The sequence below is a fragment of the Engystomops pustulosus genome, chromosome 3 (assembly GCF_040894005.1).
Source record: "Engystomops pustulosus chromosome 3, aEngPut4.maternal, whole genome shotgun sequence".
NCBI lineage: Eukaryota > Metazoa > Chordata > Amphibia > Anura > Leptodactylidae > Engystomops > Engystomops pustulosus.
In genome coordinates, this window is record NC_092413.1 from 20,103,128 (window position 1) to 20,120,525 (window position 17,398).

General features: G+C 45.9%; 1 protein-coding gene across 1 annotated transcript; it reads right to left on the bottom strand.

Moving 5' to 3' along the window:
• Positions 1-3,018: 3,018 nt before the first annotated feature.
• On the bottom strand, positions 3,019-11,275 carry COX7A2L (cytochrome c oxidase subunit 7A2 like). Its single transcript, XM_072140253.1, has 3 exons — positions 11,115-11,275; positions 3,993-4,121; positions 3,019-3,587 (listed from the first exon to the last, which is right to left on the bottom strand). Exons 1-3 carry the CDS (start codon positions 11,184-11,186, stop codon positions 3,447-3,449), a joined length of 342 nt encoding a protein of 113 aa, XP_071996354.1. The 5' UTR covers positions 11,187-11,275; the 3' UTR covers positions 3,019-3,446.
• Positions 11,276-17,398: the final 6,123 nt, after the last annotated feature.

Consider the following 17,398-nt stretch of genomic DNA (forward strand, 5'->3'; position numbering starts at 1 on the left):
AATGTCCAAGGAACTAGAGGGTCTTCAGCCCCATAAGCAATAACTTACTGCTGAATGTTAGTGGAAGTTCAGTAAATGTTCCCACCCCCTGGACTCAAACAGCGCTCCACAGCTATTGGTTGAAACTTCAGTTCACACACTTTCTGTCCTGTCCGCCCCTAATTATGCACTCTACACCTTATATTAGTGCTGTAAGGTTATCTGTACACATTGCCAGGTTTCAGTAGGCCCCTGCGTGACAGAGCCTCAGTGGGCCCAAGTGCAGTGAACTCAGGCGGCAGCAACTAAAAGTCTCCTGTTTCCTAAAATATTCCCTACTTTATCATACCAAACAGCCCCCTCACACCCTATGGATTCATTAGATACAGACCCCCGTACCCCATGGATTCCTTATGTAAAGCCTTATGTAGGCCCCCCTGCAGCTCTGGGCCCCAGCACTTACCCAGGCATGCCCAATACTAGCACCGGCCCTGCACATTGCAGATTGTTATCTGGAAAATCCACATGAAAATCTGCCCTATTTTATGTGCATTTTAGATGCTGATTTTTACATTAATTTCTTTTTACCATTTTGTTTCACCTGATGTGACGTCCTTTCAAGCAAAAATCTGCATCATTGTGCAGATTTCTTGCGGATTTGCACATAACATTAGACTTCAATGCATTAAGAAACAAAAACATCCGCTACGTCATCATTTTATTTTCTACACAAAGCAGCAATTTCCTCGAAGGAAAAGAAGAAAAAAAAAGTCTACATGACTTTATTCTAAATCACATTCACTTTACCGCTACTGTATTAGGCCAAATTCACACGACTAAAGACGGTAATGGGTGCGCGGAGCGATCCGGTGCCAAAGACGTGTGGTACCATACCGCTCCTTTCAGGTGAAAAGATAGGACACGTCCTATATTTCCCTGTATGTATGGCCGTCAGCTGTGCATCTCCATGGAGAGAGGAGGGGTTACCCTCGGATGTATGCCTGCCCGCTACAGGCCGGGGGATATACGTTCGTGTGAATCCAGCCTTACATTGCATGCAGTGCGGAAAATCTGCAGACTGCCAGATTTTATGCACAGATTTTGTAGTGGAAAATCTGCAGCCTACTCCAGTAGCATTAAAGTTAGGGCTCATGCACTTCGGCTGCGCTGGAGAGGAGGAGAAGCGAACGCCTCGCCCCTCCTCTCTCCATAGAGCCCCACGGCCGCTCTTACGGCCAAAGATAGAGCACACTCTATCTTTTTAGCGGCCACAGCATGGTACGGCATGGTGAGCACACGTTTTACTGAGCCCGGGTGCCATATACAACTATGGGGGGGGACACACACGTATATGTGGCCGCATATGCATCTCCCATACGTTAGTGTGCATGGACCCTTAATGTGATATGAAAATTATATCATCAGTTATATGATCAAGTTATTTTTCTTGTGCGTCTTTGCAAATATATATATATTTTCAATCTATGGCAGAGAGTAAATCTTCATTAGGCTGCATTCACACTGCCGTTGCCCGCCTGTACCGTACCGGCAGTGCACGGGGAGAGGAGGAGGAGGTGAGCGCAGCTCACCCCTGCCCCTCTTCATAGAGATACATGGCGCACGGCGCTGTATTACGGGAAAAGATAGGACAGGTCCTATCTTTTTCCCGGGTACGGAGCGGTACGGTGCCGCACGTGTGCCGCACCGTAACGCTCCCGTAGGGCGCTGTGCGCCCATTGCCGTCTGTGGAGGACTTATATCGGCCGTATATATGTCCTCCATACGGTAGTGTGAATGTAGCCTAAATGTGTGGTTTTTTTACGCAGAATTCCCTCAGCCTAAAGTAATTCTAAAGTAAACCCACGTGAAAAATCCACATTATAAAAAGAAAATGCAACACTAAACAAACTATTCCACATACAAATGTGTTTTGTATGTGATGTGAATTGTCGTGCGGATGTCACATTATTTTACCGTCCCTTTAGTCTCAACATAAAAACGCACACGCAGATTCTCACTCTCCCCATAGACGTCAATGTATAAAAAAAAGAATGCAAAAGAATCTGAGGACACACATAAGAAAAGTAACATTGTATTTTCTGCATTGAACAACAATTTCCGCACAGAAATTATTTGCCAGCCAAGAGCTGTGACCCCACTCCTGCTCACTCCTCCCCCTCATATATTGGGTCACACCCCTTGGATCCTTCATACATTTCTATGTAATGCCACATCTCTGGAATCAGAATCAGTGTAAGGAAGGAGAGGAGGAGAACTCTTGTAACAAACTTTGCATGAATCTTTGGTAAAAAGTTAGTGTCTGTTTAAAGGGGCGATGCCATTAGATCGTTATACTCTGTCCTGTGTATTGGGGAATACCAGTATGCAGTTGGGTTCCAACCGCAGGGACAAATAGCATTGATTCCAGCATGTTTGACCTCTCGCTCCAATTATTAGTGAGAACGGGACCCACATTATTTTGATTAGGGGAGGTCCCAGCAGACTGTTACCGCTGTACGCAGGACAAGGGGTAACAATCAAACACGCCATAACCACTTTAAGGGCGCATTCACACAATGTGTTGCGTCATCTTTTTTGACGCATTCAAAAGGCTTCAGCCACAATCACATGCTGCTGACATCTGCTAAAATGCAATGTAACCTCAGCATGTGATCAAGGCTGAAGCCTTTGGAATGCATCAAAAAAAGCAACGCAGACCTAAGGGTCTGTAGGTAACAAAAACTTCACTTTGAGGGGCCAGAGTTAAAGAAACTGCGGGTTAATTGACTTCTACCTTGTGCAGGGCCTGGAGGGAGGAGCAGGACTCCAGGTTCTGGGAATACAATGATAATGAGTCCTGCTCCTCCTGTTAGGTCCTGCACCATGTTATTATACAAAGAATGAGCGGTGACTGGAGAGTTCCTTTAAAGTCTGCCTAGACCTAGTTCATCCAATGACATTGTAGATCCAGGGTGCCGGTCATGTCATGTGATCACGGCTTCTCTTAAAGGGATTCATCTTTCGATACAACAACACCGGTTATCTCAGGTCACTTTTTATTAAACATTTTCATATATATCTCTCCATTTTTGGTTGTGATTGTACACATAACTTATTCCCTTGTCAATAAGCTGCTGCAGCATCATCATCACCAATCATTAACCCTTTATCATATAGACTTGTATTCGTTGTATGGAGGAGCCCGAGACGATGTGTCACCCTCCTTCCATCATCTTCTGTACAGAGAACGGATCAGTATCAGATCTGTAGAGTCTGCAAAAGTGATTTGCTCGGTTGGTTTTGGACCATTTGCCCGACCTGCCATTAACTTGTTAGTTACCAAAAGCTGGACTGGAGAAGACGACCAAGTCATTGTTGTAGAATGAGCAAAATCTGTCGATTTTTAACCAAACATACATAAAATAACCAATAAAACGTGATCTATGGACAGGATTTAGACATGGTGGTTAGTTCTTTTTGGGTTGTGATGCCATGTAGATGGCTACGAGACAATAGACGGCCCCTCCGACTGTCAATGCCATAGTGGTTCGGTAGAGAAGTCTATCGGGAAATCCTCGCTTCAAGTGGACAGGGATCCCATCGGGTTTCTTAGGGAAGAAGAGAAAATACAGTGAAACAAAGACACTCAAAATATTTATAAAAAACTTACTGGAGAACACTCCAAACCATACTGGTAGGTTGATTAGATTGTGAGCCCCATTGGGGACAGGGACCAATATGACAAGATGTGTGCAGCGCTGCGTAATCTGTGTGCTATATAAATAAAGGAATTATTATTATTAATTGTTCAATCAGCAAATTGAACAGGATGACCACAATCCTTTAGCTTTGTATGGGACGGACTGCGAGAGCCAAGCACAAGGATCTGTCAGTCCCATAGAAATGGTTCTGTATCCTTGTGACTGCCTGGACAGAAGCCTATCCCTGCCGTACAGATACACAATGAGGTGCAGTGACACGCTCTGGGTCTATATTAGCCTCCGCCAACTTACCTGGAAGAGTTTCTGTAGCTCGGGCACTCGGTTTTTACCAAGATATTCGTTAGCCGATTCACTAGGGAGCTTTGTTGGAGTGGCGAAGATGGGAGCAGGAGCCTCCGGGTAACTGTATGGTCTTAAGCCCTGCGAATAGTGAAAGAAAGGTATTGAAAGACACCAGACCATAACAGATATACAAGTGTATTACAACCCCTAACACTTCTGTTTTTAGTAAAGAAGAGCGTCCATTTGTGTATCATGGTTTCTTATTACTTTGCAGCGTGACAATCCTCTGTTATTCTGCCCGGAAATGCATAAAATTGATAACTGGGGGGGGGGGGGGGGGGAGTTGGGTGGCGGTTGTTATATACTACAGTCACAGCCAGGACTTAGCTCCATCCATAGAAATTAATCAGAGCGGAGCCGAATACAGACAGATGTTCTTCAGATGTAATGTAGAAAAAGGCGATAACCAGGGTTTTACTCCCTCCAACAATCAAGTAGTACTAGCAGGTATCTAGCAGTTCAGTGATAATTTTTAGGAGCAGGTTTGAATCTTTGGGGGGTTGGGTATTAGTCTGATAGTCCGGGATAGTGCATTCCAGAGGATTGGTGCAGCTCGGGAGAAGTCCTGTAGATGGGAATGGGAGGTTTGAATTAAGGTAGAGATTAATCTAATATCACTGGCAGATGGAAGAGCACAGGATGGGCAATAGACTGAGAGGAGAGAGGAGAGGTGCAGTATTGTGCAGAGCTTTGTGGATGAGGGTGATTATTTTATACTGTCTTCGGAAGGAGACGAGCACAGACCGGAGGCATCTGTGTAGCGTTTGGTCTAAAAGACGAGCCTGGCTGCTGCATTAAGAATAGATTGTAGAGAAGAGAGTTTAGCGAGTAGACCGATTATGAGGGCGCTACAGTAGTCTAGTTGATTGAGAGAGGCGGCCGACAAGTCCCCCATTTATTGTATTATACATCAGTTTACCATGAAACATCTTAACCCCCCCCCCCCCCTGCAGGGGCAGAAGAAAAGCATGTGATTGTGGACCGTGATGAATACATGAGATGCGAGCAGGCAGGGCCGTCTGTCACATGTACGTGAGAGTAGTTAGGACAACAGCAGAGGTGGCCTATTTCTGTCTGCTGCGGGTAAAGTCAGGGTCACGGGCTGTACACTTATCACACGGAGGTGCCTAATGATATGACAAAGCCTCCACCAGTCCCTCTGACCTTGAAATTACTTGCAAGTCCTGAAGGCGGCTCTCCCCGGGTAATAGAGGGAGGTGTGAATTATACAGGGAGGATAGCAGTGTCCTGGTGGTGGATAACTTTACCAGCCTCAAGGAGAGGTCATCCTAATATCATGGTACATAAACATAAAGCAGGAAAAGACAAGACACGGGACACACTGAACAGTCTATAGAGGACAGACCTTACCTATAGCAGAAAGCATCCAACCATAACATGGAAACCATCTGTCTTCTATCAAGTCTTGTCTAACCCCGAACCCCAGGAACAAGTCTGTCTTCTGAGAAAGTCGTACTGTGCGCTTGCAGGATTTCCTGGACCGAACCTCGATCACTGAACTTCCCTCAGCCATGCCGATCAGATCAGCAACTCAAGGTTCAGTCCATGACATCCCACAAGTGCATGGAACAAGCTCCTCAGACCCAAGTCACTTGTGGGCTATGAGCTTTATATACAATTATATTGAGGATACCGGCACATGGGTGCAAATACTTCTACATTACATATATATTTCTATGTGCAAGTAGTTTCACCTGATTTTCGTGCAGATTTAGCTGCATATTGTACAGAGGATTCCTCCACTTCCAGAAAGATACAAAACAGAAAACTAACGGAAGAACCACAGATAATGTGCAGGGTAACAAAGCCAATGCATTCTGCAGAAGATCTGATGTACTATAGATCCTGAATCCGTCCAACTTCCCCAATTGTTAGATGCTTGCATCTTCACTACAATACTGATGTAAAGGGCCCCCCCCCCCCAGGGTTGTAAAAATGGATTATTCCATCACAGACCTGCTGCTACTAACACACACACACACAATACCAACCAATACACAACTATCTGCAAAAAGGCAGAGTCAAAAAGGCTGGCAGTTTCCTCTGTGGCCACATGTATGCAGTGTGTACTAGGTGCAGTTTATCTGTGCAGTGTGCAGGGGGCGACAGATTCAGTAATTGTGGCTCCCGTTCTGCCCCGACAGAGTGCACAAACTTTTTTTTTGGTGCACATTTCTGTTGGACACTGCATGATAAATACGTTGCATGGTCCCACTGAGCACTGGAACGCCTGCTTCAGTGCAGAATTTTATCCGGTGCCGCCATGACACTTTATACGGAGCAGCCATGACACTTTATACTTACACATACAAGCAGTTTGCACTGAAAAGACCATGAAAACTGGTGCAGGGGCTTTGATAAATGTGGGCCTGGGTACAAACTGCAGACCATTCACTAGGGCAGTGGTGGCGAACTTATGGCACGGGTGCCAGAGGTGGCACTCAGAGCCATTTCTGTGGGCACTCAGGTTGTGAAAACAGGACAGAGTTCACCAAATAGGACCAAATCCACCAAATCTTCCTGCAGTCCCAGGCAAGAGATGCTGCTCTCAACCCTATTTTAAAGCTATTTGGAACTGTATGAAAATTGAGAAGGTGTTGACAGAACTGCAATATCTTTGGAGATCCTCCTGCTGGACCCACCATTCTTCCTGTAAAGAGACCCTGGAGAGAAGCTACAATGTCTGAGTCTGAATTTGCCCTTCTTTTTTCAATTGTATTGGTTTCCTCAGGGGGCCTATACGATTGAAAGATTGGAAGAACAAGTAGCAATAAGTTGCTGCTTAAAATGCCATGTTGGCACTTCACAGTAAATAAGTGGATTTTTGTTGTTGTTTGGGCACTCGGTCACCAAAAGGTTCGCCATCACTGCACTAGGGTGTTAATCAGGAGGTTGAAAAACATGTCTGCTTTAGGGCCAGCAGCACACCTCCCTGGTCAGTCTGTGAATAACGGATCAAACATCGGCTTAGTTCCATGTGTAATATAGTGATATGTGATGCAAGGAGCGACTGCTTCAGCACAGAACAGCAGCGCTAAACTGTGCGTCATACTGATTCCACAGTCACCTCCTCTGTGTGCAGTCACCATAATAATCTCAGAGAATCATGTGGATCATCATAACGACATGGAGCTGATCTAAGGCGCATCTGCAACAAATCTAAGGGAAAACCGAGTTGATTTTCCATCCCTGCTCGTCAGTATAACCTGAGGATGGACTTCGTTGGAAGGAAAATCACAAAAAGAAAGAAAAAGAAAAATACATAAACCACAAGAGGAACAGATTGTCCCTACATTTACTATTCCTATATAGCAAGTCTAACATAGTCTATATACGGCCAAGGCTACACAGCTCCAGGTCATGGTAAGGCAAGGTGGCTAGAAGAGGCCGGGTATTCCATATCCCATCCAGAAAAAACGCTTATTCTCCCAGAATCTCAATGTCTACAGGTTTCCTATGCAGTGTAATGGACAATTCATCAGCTGCGCTCTGTACACTGTATTATACTAGTAGACGGGCACAATGTCCCACAATAGAGGTGTGGTATGTACAAAAGACAAAGCAATACAACACATAATATAGTAAGTATTGCACTGATATACTAAAGTGGTTGTAATAGGTTTGCTTGTTACCCCTAATAAACAAGATGAGGAATAACAAGGGTATCAGTGCAGAACCTCCCACCAATCAAGAGAAAGGGATCCCAAACAACCCAAAAAGAACTGCTGACCCGTCCCTATTAATGACTGGAGCAGCTTTCTGCATGTCTGACCGGCTAGTCCAGTGATGGCGAACCTTTTAGAGACCGAGTGCCCAAACTACAACCAAGACCCACTTATTTATCGCAAAGTGCCAACGTAGAAATTTCATTTGTGATTTAAACTTCCTGCTCTGTCACAGCTTTCATTCATAATGGCACCCTGAGGACACCAATAAAGCAGAAAATAGAAGAAATTTGGATGATCATTGTAGCTTCCCTCCAGGGTCCCATAAACAGAAAAAATTGTCAGGAGCTACAAAGATAATCCAGATCTGTCCACACCTTCCCACTCCAGTGGTCCCAGGTAGAGCTGTCACTTTAAAATAGCAAGTCCTGGGCTGCCTGGGACTGCAGGAAGATACTTGGAGTCATCTCTGGTGATGGCCTGGGTGCCCACAGAAAGGGCTCCAAGTGCCACCACTGGGCTAGTCCATTACATTAGTGATAACAGGACCCCTGTTGTCTCTGGTTGCAATGATAAGTGGGTGTCCCAGTAGGTGACACCTCACTAATCATCTTCAAATAATATATACTGTAGGAAATGATGGCTGGACCATTATACTAGCTTGTGTGTCACCCCCCTCATCCTCATAGACTGAAGCTCTTGTATCACCCCCTCATCCTCATAGACTGTAAGCTCGTGTGTCACCCCCTCATCCTCATAGACTGTAAGCTCTTGTGTCACCCCCTCATCCTCATAGACTGTAAGCTCTTCTGTCACCCCCTCATCCCCATAGACTGTAAGCTCTTGTGTCACCCCCTCATCCTCATAGACTGTAAGCTCGTGTGTCACCCCCTCATCCTCATAGACTGTAAGCTCTTGTGTCACCCCCTCATCCTCATAGACTGTAAGCTCTTCTGTCACCCCCTCATCCCCATAGACTGTAATCTCTTGTGTCACCCCCTCATCCCCATAGACTGTAAGCTCGTGTGTCACCCCCTCATCCTCATAGACTGTAAGCTCGTGTGTCACCCCCTCATCCCCATAGACTGTAAGCTCTTGTGTCACCCCCTCATCCCCATAGACTGTAAGCTCGTGTGTCACCCCCTCATCCTCATAGACCAGTGATGGCAAACCTTTTAGAGACCGAGTGCCCAAACTACAACAAAGACCCGCTTATTTATCGCAAAGTGCCAATACAGAAATTTAATTTATGATTTATACTCCCTCCTCTGTCACAGTTTTCATTGATACCAGCACCTGGGGACACCAATAAAGCAGAAAATAGTCCCAGGTACAGCTGTCACTTTAAAATAGCTCTGTTCACAGCAAGTCCTGGGCTGTCTGGGACTGCAGAAAGTTACCTGGAGTCATCTCTGGTGATGGCCTGAGTGCCCACAGAAAGGGCTCCGAGTGCCACCTCTGGCACCAGTGCCATAGGTTAGCCATCACTGTCATAGACTGTAAGCTCGTGTGTCACCCCCTCATCCTCATAGACTGTAAGCTCTTGCGTCACCCCCTCATCCTCATAGACTGTAAGCTCTTGCGTCACCCCCTCATCCTCATAGACTGTAAGCTCTTCTGTCACCCCCTCATCCCCATAGACTGTAAGCTCTTGTCACCCCCTCATCCCCATAGACTGTAAGCTCTTGTGTCACCCCCTCATCCCCATAGACTGTAAGCTCGTGTGTCACCCCCTCATCCCCATAGACTGTAAGCTCGTGTGTCACCCCCTCATCCTCATAGACTGTAAGCTCGTGTGTCACCCCCTCATCCTCATAGACTGTAAGCTCTTGCGTCACCCCCTCATCCTTATAGACTGTAAGCTCTTGTGTCACCCCTCATCCACATAGACTGTAAGCTCTTGTGTCACCCCCTCATCCTCATAGACTGTAAGTGCTTGTGTCACCCCCCCCCCCCTCATCCTCATAGGCTGTAAGCTCTTGTGTCGCCCCCTCATCCTCATAGACTGTAAGCTCTTGCGTCACCCCCTCATCCTTATAGACTGTAAGCTCTTGTGTCACCCCTCATCCACATAGACTGTAAGCTCTTGTGTCACCCCCTCATCCTCATAGACTGTAAGTGCTTGTGTCACCCCCCCCCCCTCATCCTCATAGGCTGTAAGCTCTTGTGTCACCCCCTCATAGACTGTAAGCGCTTTGCGTCACCCCTTCATCCTCATAGACTGTAAGCTCTTGTGTCACCCCTTCATCCTCATAGACTGTAAGCTCTTGTGTCACCCCCTCATCCTCATAGTCATAGACTATAAGCTCTTGTGTCACCCCCTCATCCTCAGACTGTAAGCTCTTGTGTCCCCCCTCATCCTCAGACTGTAAGCTCTTGTGTCACCCCCTCATCCTCATAGACTGTAAGCTCTTGTGTCACCCCCTCATCCTCATAGACTGTAAGCTATTGTGTCACCCCCTCATCCTCATAGACTGTAAGCTCTTGTGTCACCCCCTCATCCTCATAGACTGTAAGCTCTTGTGTCACCCCCTCATCCTCATAGACTGTAAGCTCTTGTGTCACCCCCTCATCCTCATAGACTGTAAGCTCTTGTGTCACCCCCTCATCCTCATAGACTGTAAGCTCTTGTGTCACCCCCTCATCCTCATAGACTGTAAGCTCTTGTGTCACCCCCTCATCCTCATAGACTGTAAGCTCTTGTGTCACCCCCTCATCCTCATAGACTGTAAGCTCTTGTGTCACCCCCTCATCCTCATAGACTGTAAGCTCTTGTGTCACCCCCTCATCCTCATAGACTGTAAGCTCTTGTGTCCCCCCTCATCCTCATAGACTGTAAGCTCTTGTGTCCCCCCTCATCCTCATAGACTGTAAGCCCTTGTGTCACCCCCTCATCCTCATAGACTGTGATTTGTAAAGCTACGGAACATGATGGGGCTATAGAAGATCATTATCAGTATATTATTATCTTTATATAGCACAAGTATAATTTTCTGTAGCACTTTGCAAATCTAGATTACGCCTCCTTTAAATCAGCACAATTGAGCTGCAATACCAGGCACAGCCACAGTGCACTGGAGGGAGTCGGAGAGCCCAATCATAATCTAACACCCAAAAATTAAGAAGTGGCTATGGGCAACCTCTTCCACTAGATCTGTCACACAGAATGTTTATTTCAATAAACTTTATTTAAAACACACTGGAGAGGCCAAAAGCAACCGCCCTCATCTAACGAATGAGATTTATTGTTATTAGGAGCCCTCTAGAAGGTAATGCCGGTCCCTCAGTCCTGTAGGAGCCGGTGCCCGGTGAAGGTCAGTGATGGCGCCCGCCTCCCGCGCTGCTCCCGTCACCCCCGGCCTCTCCTCCGCCGCCTCCTCCTCACCTGAGGGTTGTAGGCCTCCGCAGGTACAGCCCCGACCAGCTTCTGTGTGAAGCCGTTGAACTTATAATACATGCTGGCGACCTGAGTGTGTCTCCGGACGCTGCTCTTTTCCGGCCGGGAAGGACCTGACAGGCTGAAGGCGGCGCTGTTTGATGACGTCAGAGGCCGCCCTTTTCCCGCCTATTGTAATTTACGCATTTCTATTCCCTTTCCTTTGTATTTTTCACACAAAAACATTTTTTAAATTGTTCATATTTCATTTTCAAATCACATTACTTCACTGTTTGCTGTTATGTGCGTTATTTAGTGAGGTGAATATTACAGGCAGGCGGCGGGCAGCCCTCGCGTGTCACCTTGTGTCAGGCCGCGCTGCGTGGGTCACCCTCACTGGGGGCTTGTCATCTGCTCACAGACAGGTTGTGTAACAGGAACTTATAAACGTGTCTCTAGGACATAATAAGGAATTTCTACCGACATTACCATTTTATTTCCACTTGGACCTTTGCTTTCTATTTAAATTATTGTTTTAATCCAACTTTTGTTGTAATTTTTTTCTGCCTTAAAGGGAACCTCACAGGACTATTTTTTTTTAGCACGAATAGGTGCTGATGTTTACATTTTTACCTTTTTGGGGACATTACTACATTTTGATCAATTTTTATGAACATTTTTGTGTTGCGAAATCCCCATAAATGGCTAATCAGATATTTGGGTGCTATTACTTTTTATATTTTTAAAGATCGGGACTTTTGGGACATGGCGATACTTATTATGTTTATGATTTTTTTTTTTTTATGTTTATATCAGTTCTAAACTTGAACTTGGAGGTTTGTTTTTTTAGCTTTAAAAATTTTTTTTTTTTTACTATTTTAAGGCTCCCAGGGTATTTTAACCCTAGGGGGTCTGATCGCTCTTACTCTATTACAGTTTATGGAGAATAATCTAAGGACGCTGTTATAGATCTTGCTGAAGTCTCACACAGACACCAGGCTGTCACAGGAACAGTGCGGGGAGCCAAACCAAAATAGTGACTCCCACGTGCCTCCGGCTTTTAAATACCAGCTGTAGATTTGCCGCTGGCATTTGAAGGGTTAATGCCCACAATCGGTGCAAACTCCCAGGCTGGATGGAGAGAGATCAGCTCCTTAAGGGCACTGTGACAAACTCTTACATCACAGATTATAAAGTTAATGACTGGGACAGTTCCCACTCTTAAAGGGGTATTCTAATTTTTAGTAATTAGGATATATCCACAGGATATGTCATTAATACATGATAGACGCCGGACCCCCATTCCTTGACCCCTTACTTGCAGCCAGGCTGATCTTAAGCCACTCTCCATTTACTCGCTCCAAAAAGGGGAGATTTTTTATACACTTGGCTATTTTCCAAGACATCTCCTTTAAGGATGATTACTATTTGAATCTTGGAATTTTTGTAACTATTAAAATTAACATCTTTTAAAAGTAGCAGCTTCAGTTCCAGGGTTACCCTAAGCAGTTGGAAAATCAGAAGTGTATTAATAATAATAACTCCTTTATTTATATGGTCCACGCAGATTACACAGCACTGCACAGAGTTTGCCAAATCAGTCCCTGTCCCCAATGGGGCTCACAATCTAATCAACCTACCAGTATGTTTTTGGAGTGTGGGAGGAAACTGGAGGAAACCCACGCAAACACAAGGAGACATACAAACTCTTTGTAGATGTTGACCCCAGGACTTGAACCCAGGCCCCCAGCGCTGCAAGGCTGTAGTGCAAACCACTGACCACTGTGCCGCCCATCACTGGGGCGTTACCTGCCTGTTGCTGCCACATCTATATAGCAATCGATGTCCCAGTTATCCAGGGGGGGCTGCACACACTGCTCTATGATAACCCACCATCTCAAGTCACGCAGCCTCCACATCTCAAGCGCCATCTTGTCACTTGGATTACGTGACTTGTTCTACATTTAGGCCACTGTATTAAAGTGATCTATGCTGTTCAGTTACTACAACTGCCATGTGCTGCAGGAGAAGACGTATAGTCCCAGATTTACTAAAAACTGTGAACACTGTGTACTAAATGCAGTGTGCCTGTGTAGTGTGCAGGGGGCGCCAGAGTCAGGATTTCCCCCTGCACTGCCCTGACAGAGTGCACTAACTTTTTTTGGTGTGTTATTAAAGATCGGATTGTGCAGCCCTTCTGGGTGCTGGAGACATCAGGGCTCATTTACTAAGGGCTCCGCGGCCGCACTTTAGTCGGGTTTCCCGACTTTTTCAGCTTTGCGCCGGATTCCGCCAGGATTTTGGCACACGCGATCGGATTTCGGCGCTGGCTTTCACGCGACAGAAATCGGGAGGCGTGGCCGACAGATTCAGAAAAACGGCGGAATTTAAAAAACGAATTGTGTCGCAAAATCAATCAGTCACATGCACAAGGAATAGGTTGGTGAACTCTGGCGGACCTGGGCGCAGCAGTGACACCTGCTGGACATCGGGCACACGACCTAAGTGAATCGCCGGAAGACCCGAATCCGAGACCCGAATCCCTGAAGCACGCCCCCCTGGATCGCGGCAGGAATGGGTGAGTAAATGAGCCCCATCATTAGCAATGGAGAAGTGACAGCAACAAGAAGAAAGGCAACTTATTACAAGGTGACAACACTCAGCATTGAATCAAGATAACCCCTTCAGTGAGATGCAGTAACCAGTCACAGCCACTATACCATGTATGGAGCTGTGTACTTTCCAGATTCACTGTTCTTCCTGGAACTGATATCAGCTGATAATTGAGATGCCAAGTGTCCGACCTCCGCTGATCTGATGCTGACAACTTATCCTTAGACAACCCCTTCAATAGATACAGACGTGTGCGGTGATAATGAATCTAGATACAAAGCAGTGGTAATTAAAATCACAGACATTTTATTCTTCATTGCCAGGAATCAGTAATTATCTCCTTTAGAGACAAATGTAAAAAAAAATAAATAAAAAAACATACAGCAATGAGTAACCTTGTACATAGCAATGCGGTGACTAATACCCTACCTGCGATACAAGCCGGGATCCTGCAGTACAATGCAGATGTTCCCACACATGCAAGTCTTATTCCTATTATCTAAAGGGTTCTATCAGATGTGATTAACCTGTTCAGTGCCAGAACATGTTGCACATTTTAATGCACATAAATATCAGCTAAATTATTAAATAAAGGGATAAAAGCCCATTATAAACCCCATTTCTATATGTTTTCTGAAACTGCCCCTCATCATCGTGGGCAGATGCAATTTAATATCAAAGTACTACCTTTTGGCTGGTCACTCTAGGCTGCACATAGGGAGAGATTTTTAAGGGTATATCTTACTTAAAGGAAATCAACCACTGAAAATAACAAAAAATCCTAGAAATACTCACCTCCACTCCTCTTCACCTTGATCCCGGCGCTGTCCGTCACTAAGCTTGACATGCCGGGATCACCTAGAAAACAAACTTATAATTAGCAGGACAAGATGTCCGGCGCTCCAGGCTGCTAATTATGGACGCACCCATGCTGGGAGAGGGAGACATCTACCATGCAGGAGTCGTGAATTCACGACTGTCGCTTGACGTCATCTTGCTCTCCCATGCTCCCAGCATATAAGGGGAAGGTGCGGGGGGCATGCATAATTAGCCGCCCGGAGCGCCGGACATCTTGTCCCCATGCTCTGTGCTGCTAATTATACGTTTCTTTTCTAGCTGATCCTGGCATGTCAAGCTTAGTGACAGACAGCGCCGGACAGCGGCAGGATCAAGGTGAAGAGGAGCGGAGGTGAGTATTTCTAGCCTTTTTTTGTTATTTTCTGTGGTTGATTTCCTTTCATTAGGAAAGGGATTATTACATGAAGAAAAGGTTTTGGAGATCAAAATTATAGAACAAACACACAATTTCTTAAATGTCAAGGTCATTGTGTAGTCACATGTGTGTATATCCTAAGCAAGAGAAGTTGGTTGTTCCAAATCTGTGATTAATAGAATATTGGGGCTCATTTACTAAGGGTCCAAATGCCACACTTTCGTCAGGTTTCCCGAATATTTCCGATTTGCATCGAATTGCCCCGGGATTTTGCCGCACGCGGTGCCGACTTTCACGCGACAGAAATCGGGGGGTTGGGGGATTGGCCGTCGGACAACCCGACAGAGTCGGAAAAACCGTGCAATTTAAAAAAGAATTTGTGTCTCAAGATCACTTACATGCACCAGGAAGAAGCAGGTGAACTCCGGTGGACCTCGGCGCAGCAGCGACACTTGCAGGATATCGGGCGCACGATCTTAGTGAATGCCGGCAGACCCGGATCAGCGTCGGACAACACACCGCGGGATTGCGACTGGACCGGGCAAGTAAATCGGCCCCATTGTGTCTTTACCCTTATCACAAAGTTGCTGAATAAGGCTGGCTTTCCTTCTAATTCAAGCGAAAACAGGATAATGCAGAGAATCCCCAAAAAATGATCGTGTGCGACACAATCTCAGCGCAGATACCTGTTAAATACCTGTCCAAGCCGCGTAATCCCCGAAAAAGACGAACAGTCCAACCAAAGTGCGATCCAGGACCCTTAGTAAATGAGCCCCAAGTTGTTTTTTGAGTGCAGAGACAGCCAGACAATATCCCGTACACGTAAACTAAGGAGAACATTGTTCGTCTCTAAGTAACGTTACATCTCGGCACATAATACATATTTATGAAATCTCGAAAACCTGACAGATAAAATTGCTCAATTAAAATAACACTTATTCTGCACAACCATCCATGAAAGCGACATTAAAGAAAGGAGAAGCCGGAGCTTTCAGGTTGATTGGACTATAAATTTAAAAATGGAAGAAATTGTCTTTGATTTATTTTGTTTTCCGCTTCTAGGAAGGAGCGGAGTCACGACAATCTTCCCGGACGTTTCGAAAGTCACAGTAACAACTTTGTTGTTTGAGGAGACGACTGCACGAGCGAGATGAAAGTCTCCATCATCTACCGGTGTCTGGCATGAAGTGACAGGTGGCATTTCGGTTAAGGTTAGCCTTCCTAGATCATTAGGTTGGGGTCTCACTGCCACACAGATACCCTTCTGCTGAAAGTTACTCTCTGATAGAGGTTACTTCACTCACTAATGTGTCTTCTCAAAAGCAAGTGTTCAACAAAAGAGCAAAAAATTCATTCAGTTTCAGTAAATGACGAAAGCTCTTGTGTCATCCCTTCATCCTCACAGACTGTAAGCTCTTGTGTCACCCCCTCATCCTCATAGACTGTAAGCTCTTGTGTCACCCCCTCATCCTCATAGACTGTAAGCTCTTGAGTCACCCCCTCATCCTCATAGACTGTAAGCTCGTGTCACCCCCTCATCCTCATAGACTGTAAGCTCTTGTGTCCCCCCTCATACTCATAGACTGTAAGCTCTTGTGTTACTCCCCTCATACTCATAGACTGTAAGCTCTTGTGTCCCCCCTCATCCTCATAGACTGTAAGCTCTTGTGTCACTCCCCTCATCCTCATAGACTGTAAGCTCTTGTGTCCCCCCTCATCCTCATAGACTGTAAGCTTTTGTGTCACCCCCTCATCCTCATAGACTGTAAGCTCTTGTGTCACCTCCTCATCTTCATAGACTGTAAGCTCTTGTGTCACCCCCTCATCCTCATAGACTGTAAGCTCTTGTGTCACCCCCTCATCCTCATAGACTGTAAGCTCTTGTGTCACCCCCTCATCCTCATAGACTGTAAGCTCTTGTGTCACCCCCTCATCCTCATAGACTGTAAGCTCTTGTGTCACCCCCTCATCCTCATAGACTGTGAGCTCTTGTGTCACCCCCTCATCCTCATAGACTGTAAGCTCTTGTGTCACCCCCTCATCCTCATAGACTGTAAGCTCTTGTGTCACCCCCTCATCCTCATAGACTGTAAGCTCTTGTGTCACCCCCTCATCCTCATAGACTGTAAGCTCTTGTGTCACCCCCTCATCCTCATAGACTGTAAGCTCTTGTGTCACCCCCTCATCCTCATAGACTGTGAGCTCTTGTGTCATGCCCTCATCCTCATAGACTGTAAGCTCTTGTGTCACCCCCTCATCCTCATAGACTGTGAGCTCTTGTGTCATCCCCTCATCCTCCTAGACTGTAAGCTCTTGTGTCACCCCCTCATCCTCATAGACTTTAAGCTCTTGTGTCACCCCCTCATCCCCATAGACTGTAAGCTCTTGTGTCACCCCCTCATCCTCATAGACTGTAAGCTCTTCTGTCACCCCCTCATCCCCATAGACTGTAAGCTCTTGTGTCACC

Bases quoted from the DNA above. Each gene is read 5' to 3' on its own strand.
- COX7A2L (XM_072140253.1), bottom strand. From the start codon at position 11,186: ATGTATTATAAGTTCAACGGCTTCACACAGAAGCTGGTCGGGGCTGTA. The intron at 4,122-11,114 runs GTGAGGAGGAGG...CACTATTCGCAG, and splicing joins CGGAGGCCTACAACCCTCAG to GGCTTAAGACCATACAGTTA. The intron at 3,588-3,992 runs GTAAGTTGGCGG...TTCTTCCCTAAG, and splicing joins AGCTACAGAAACTCTTCCAG to AAACCCGATGGGATCCCTGT.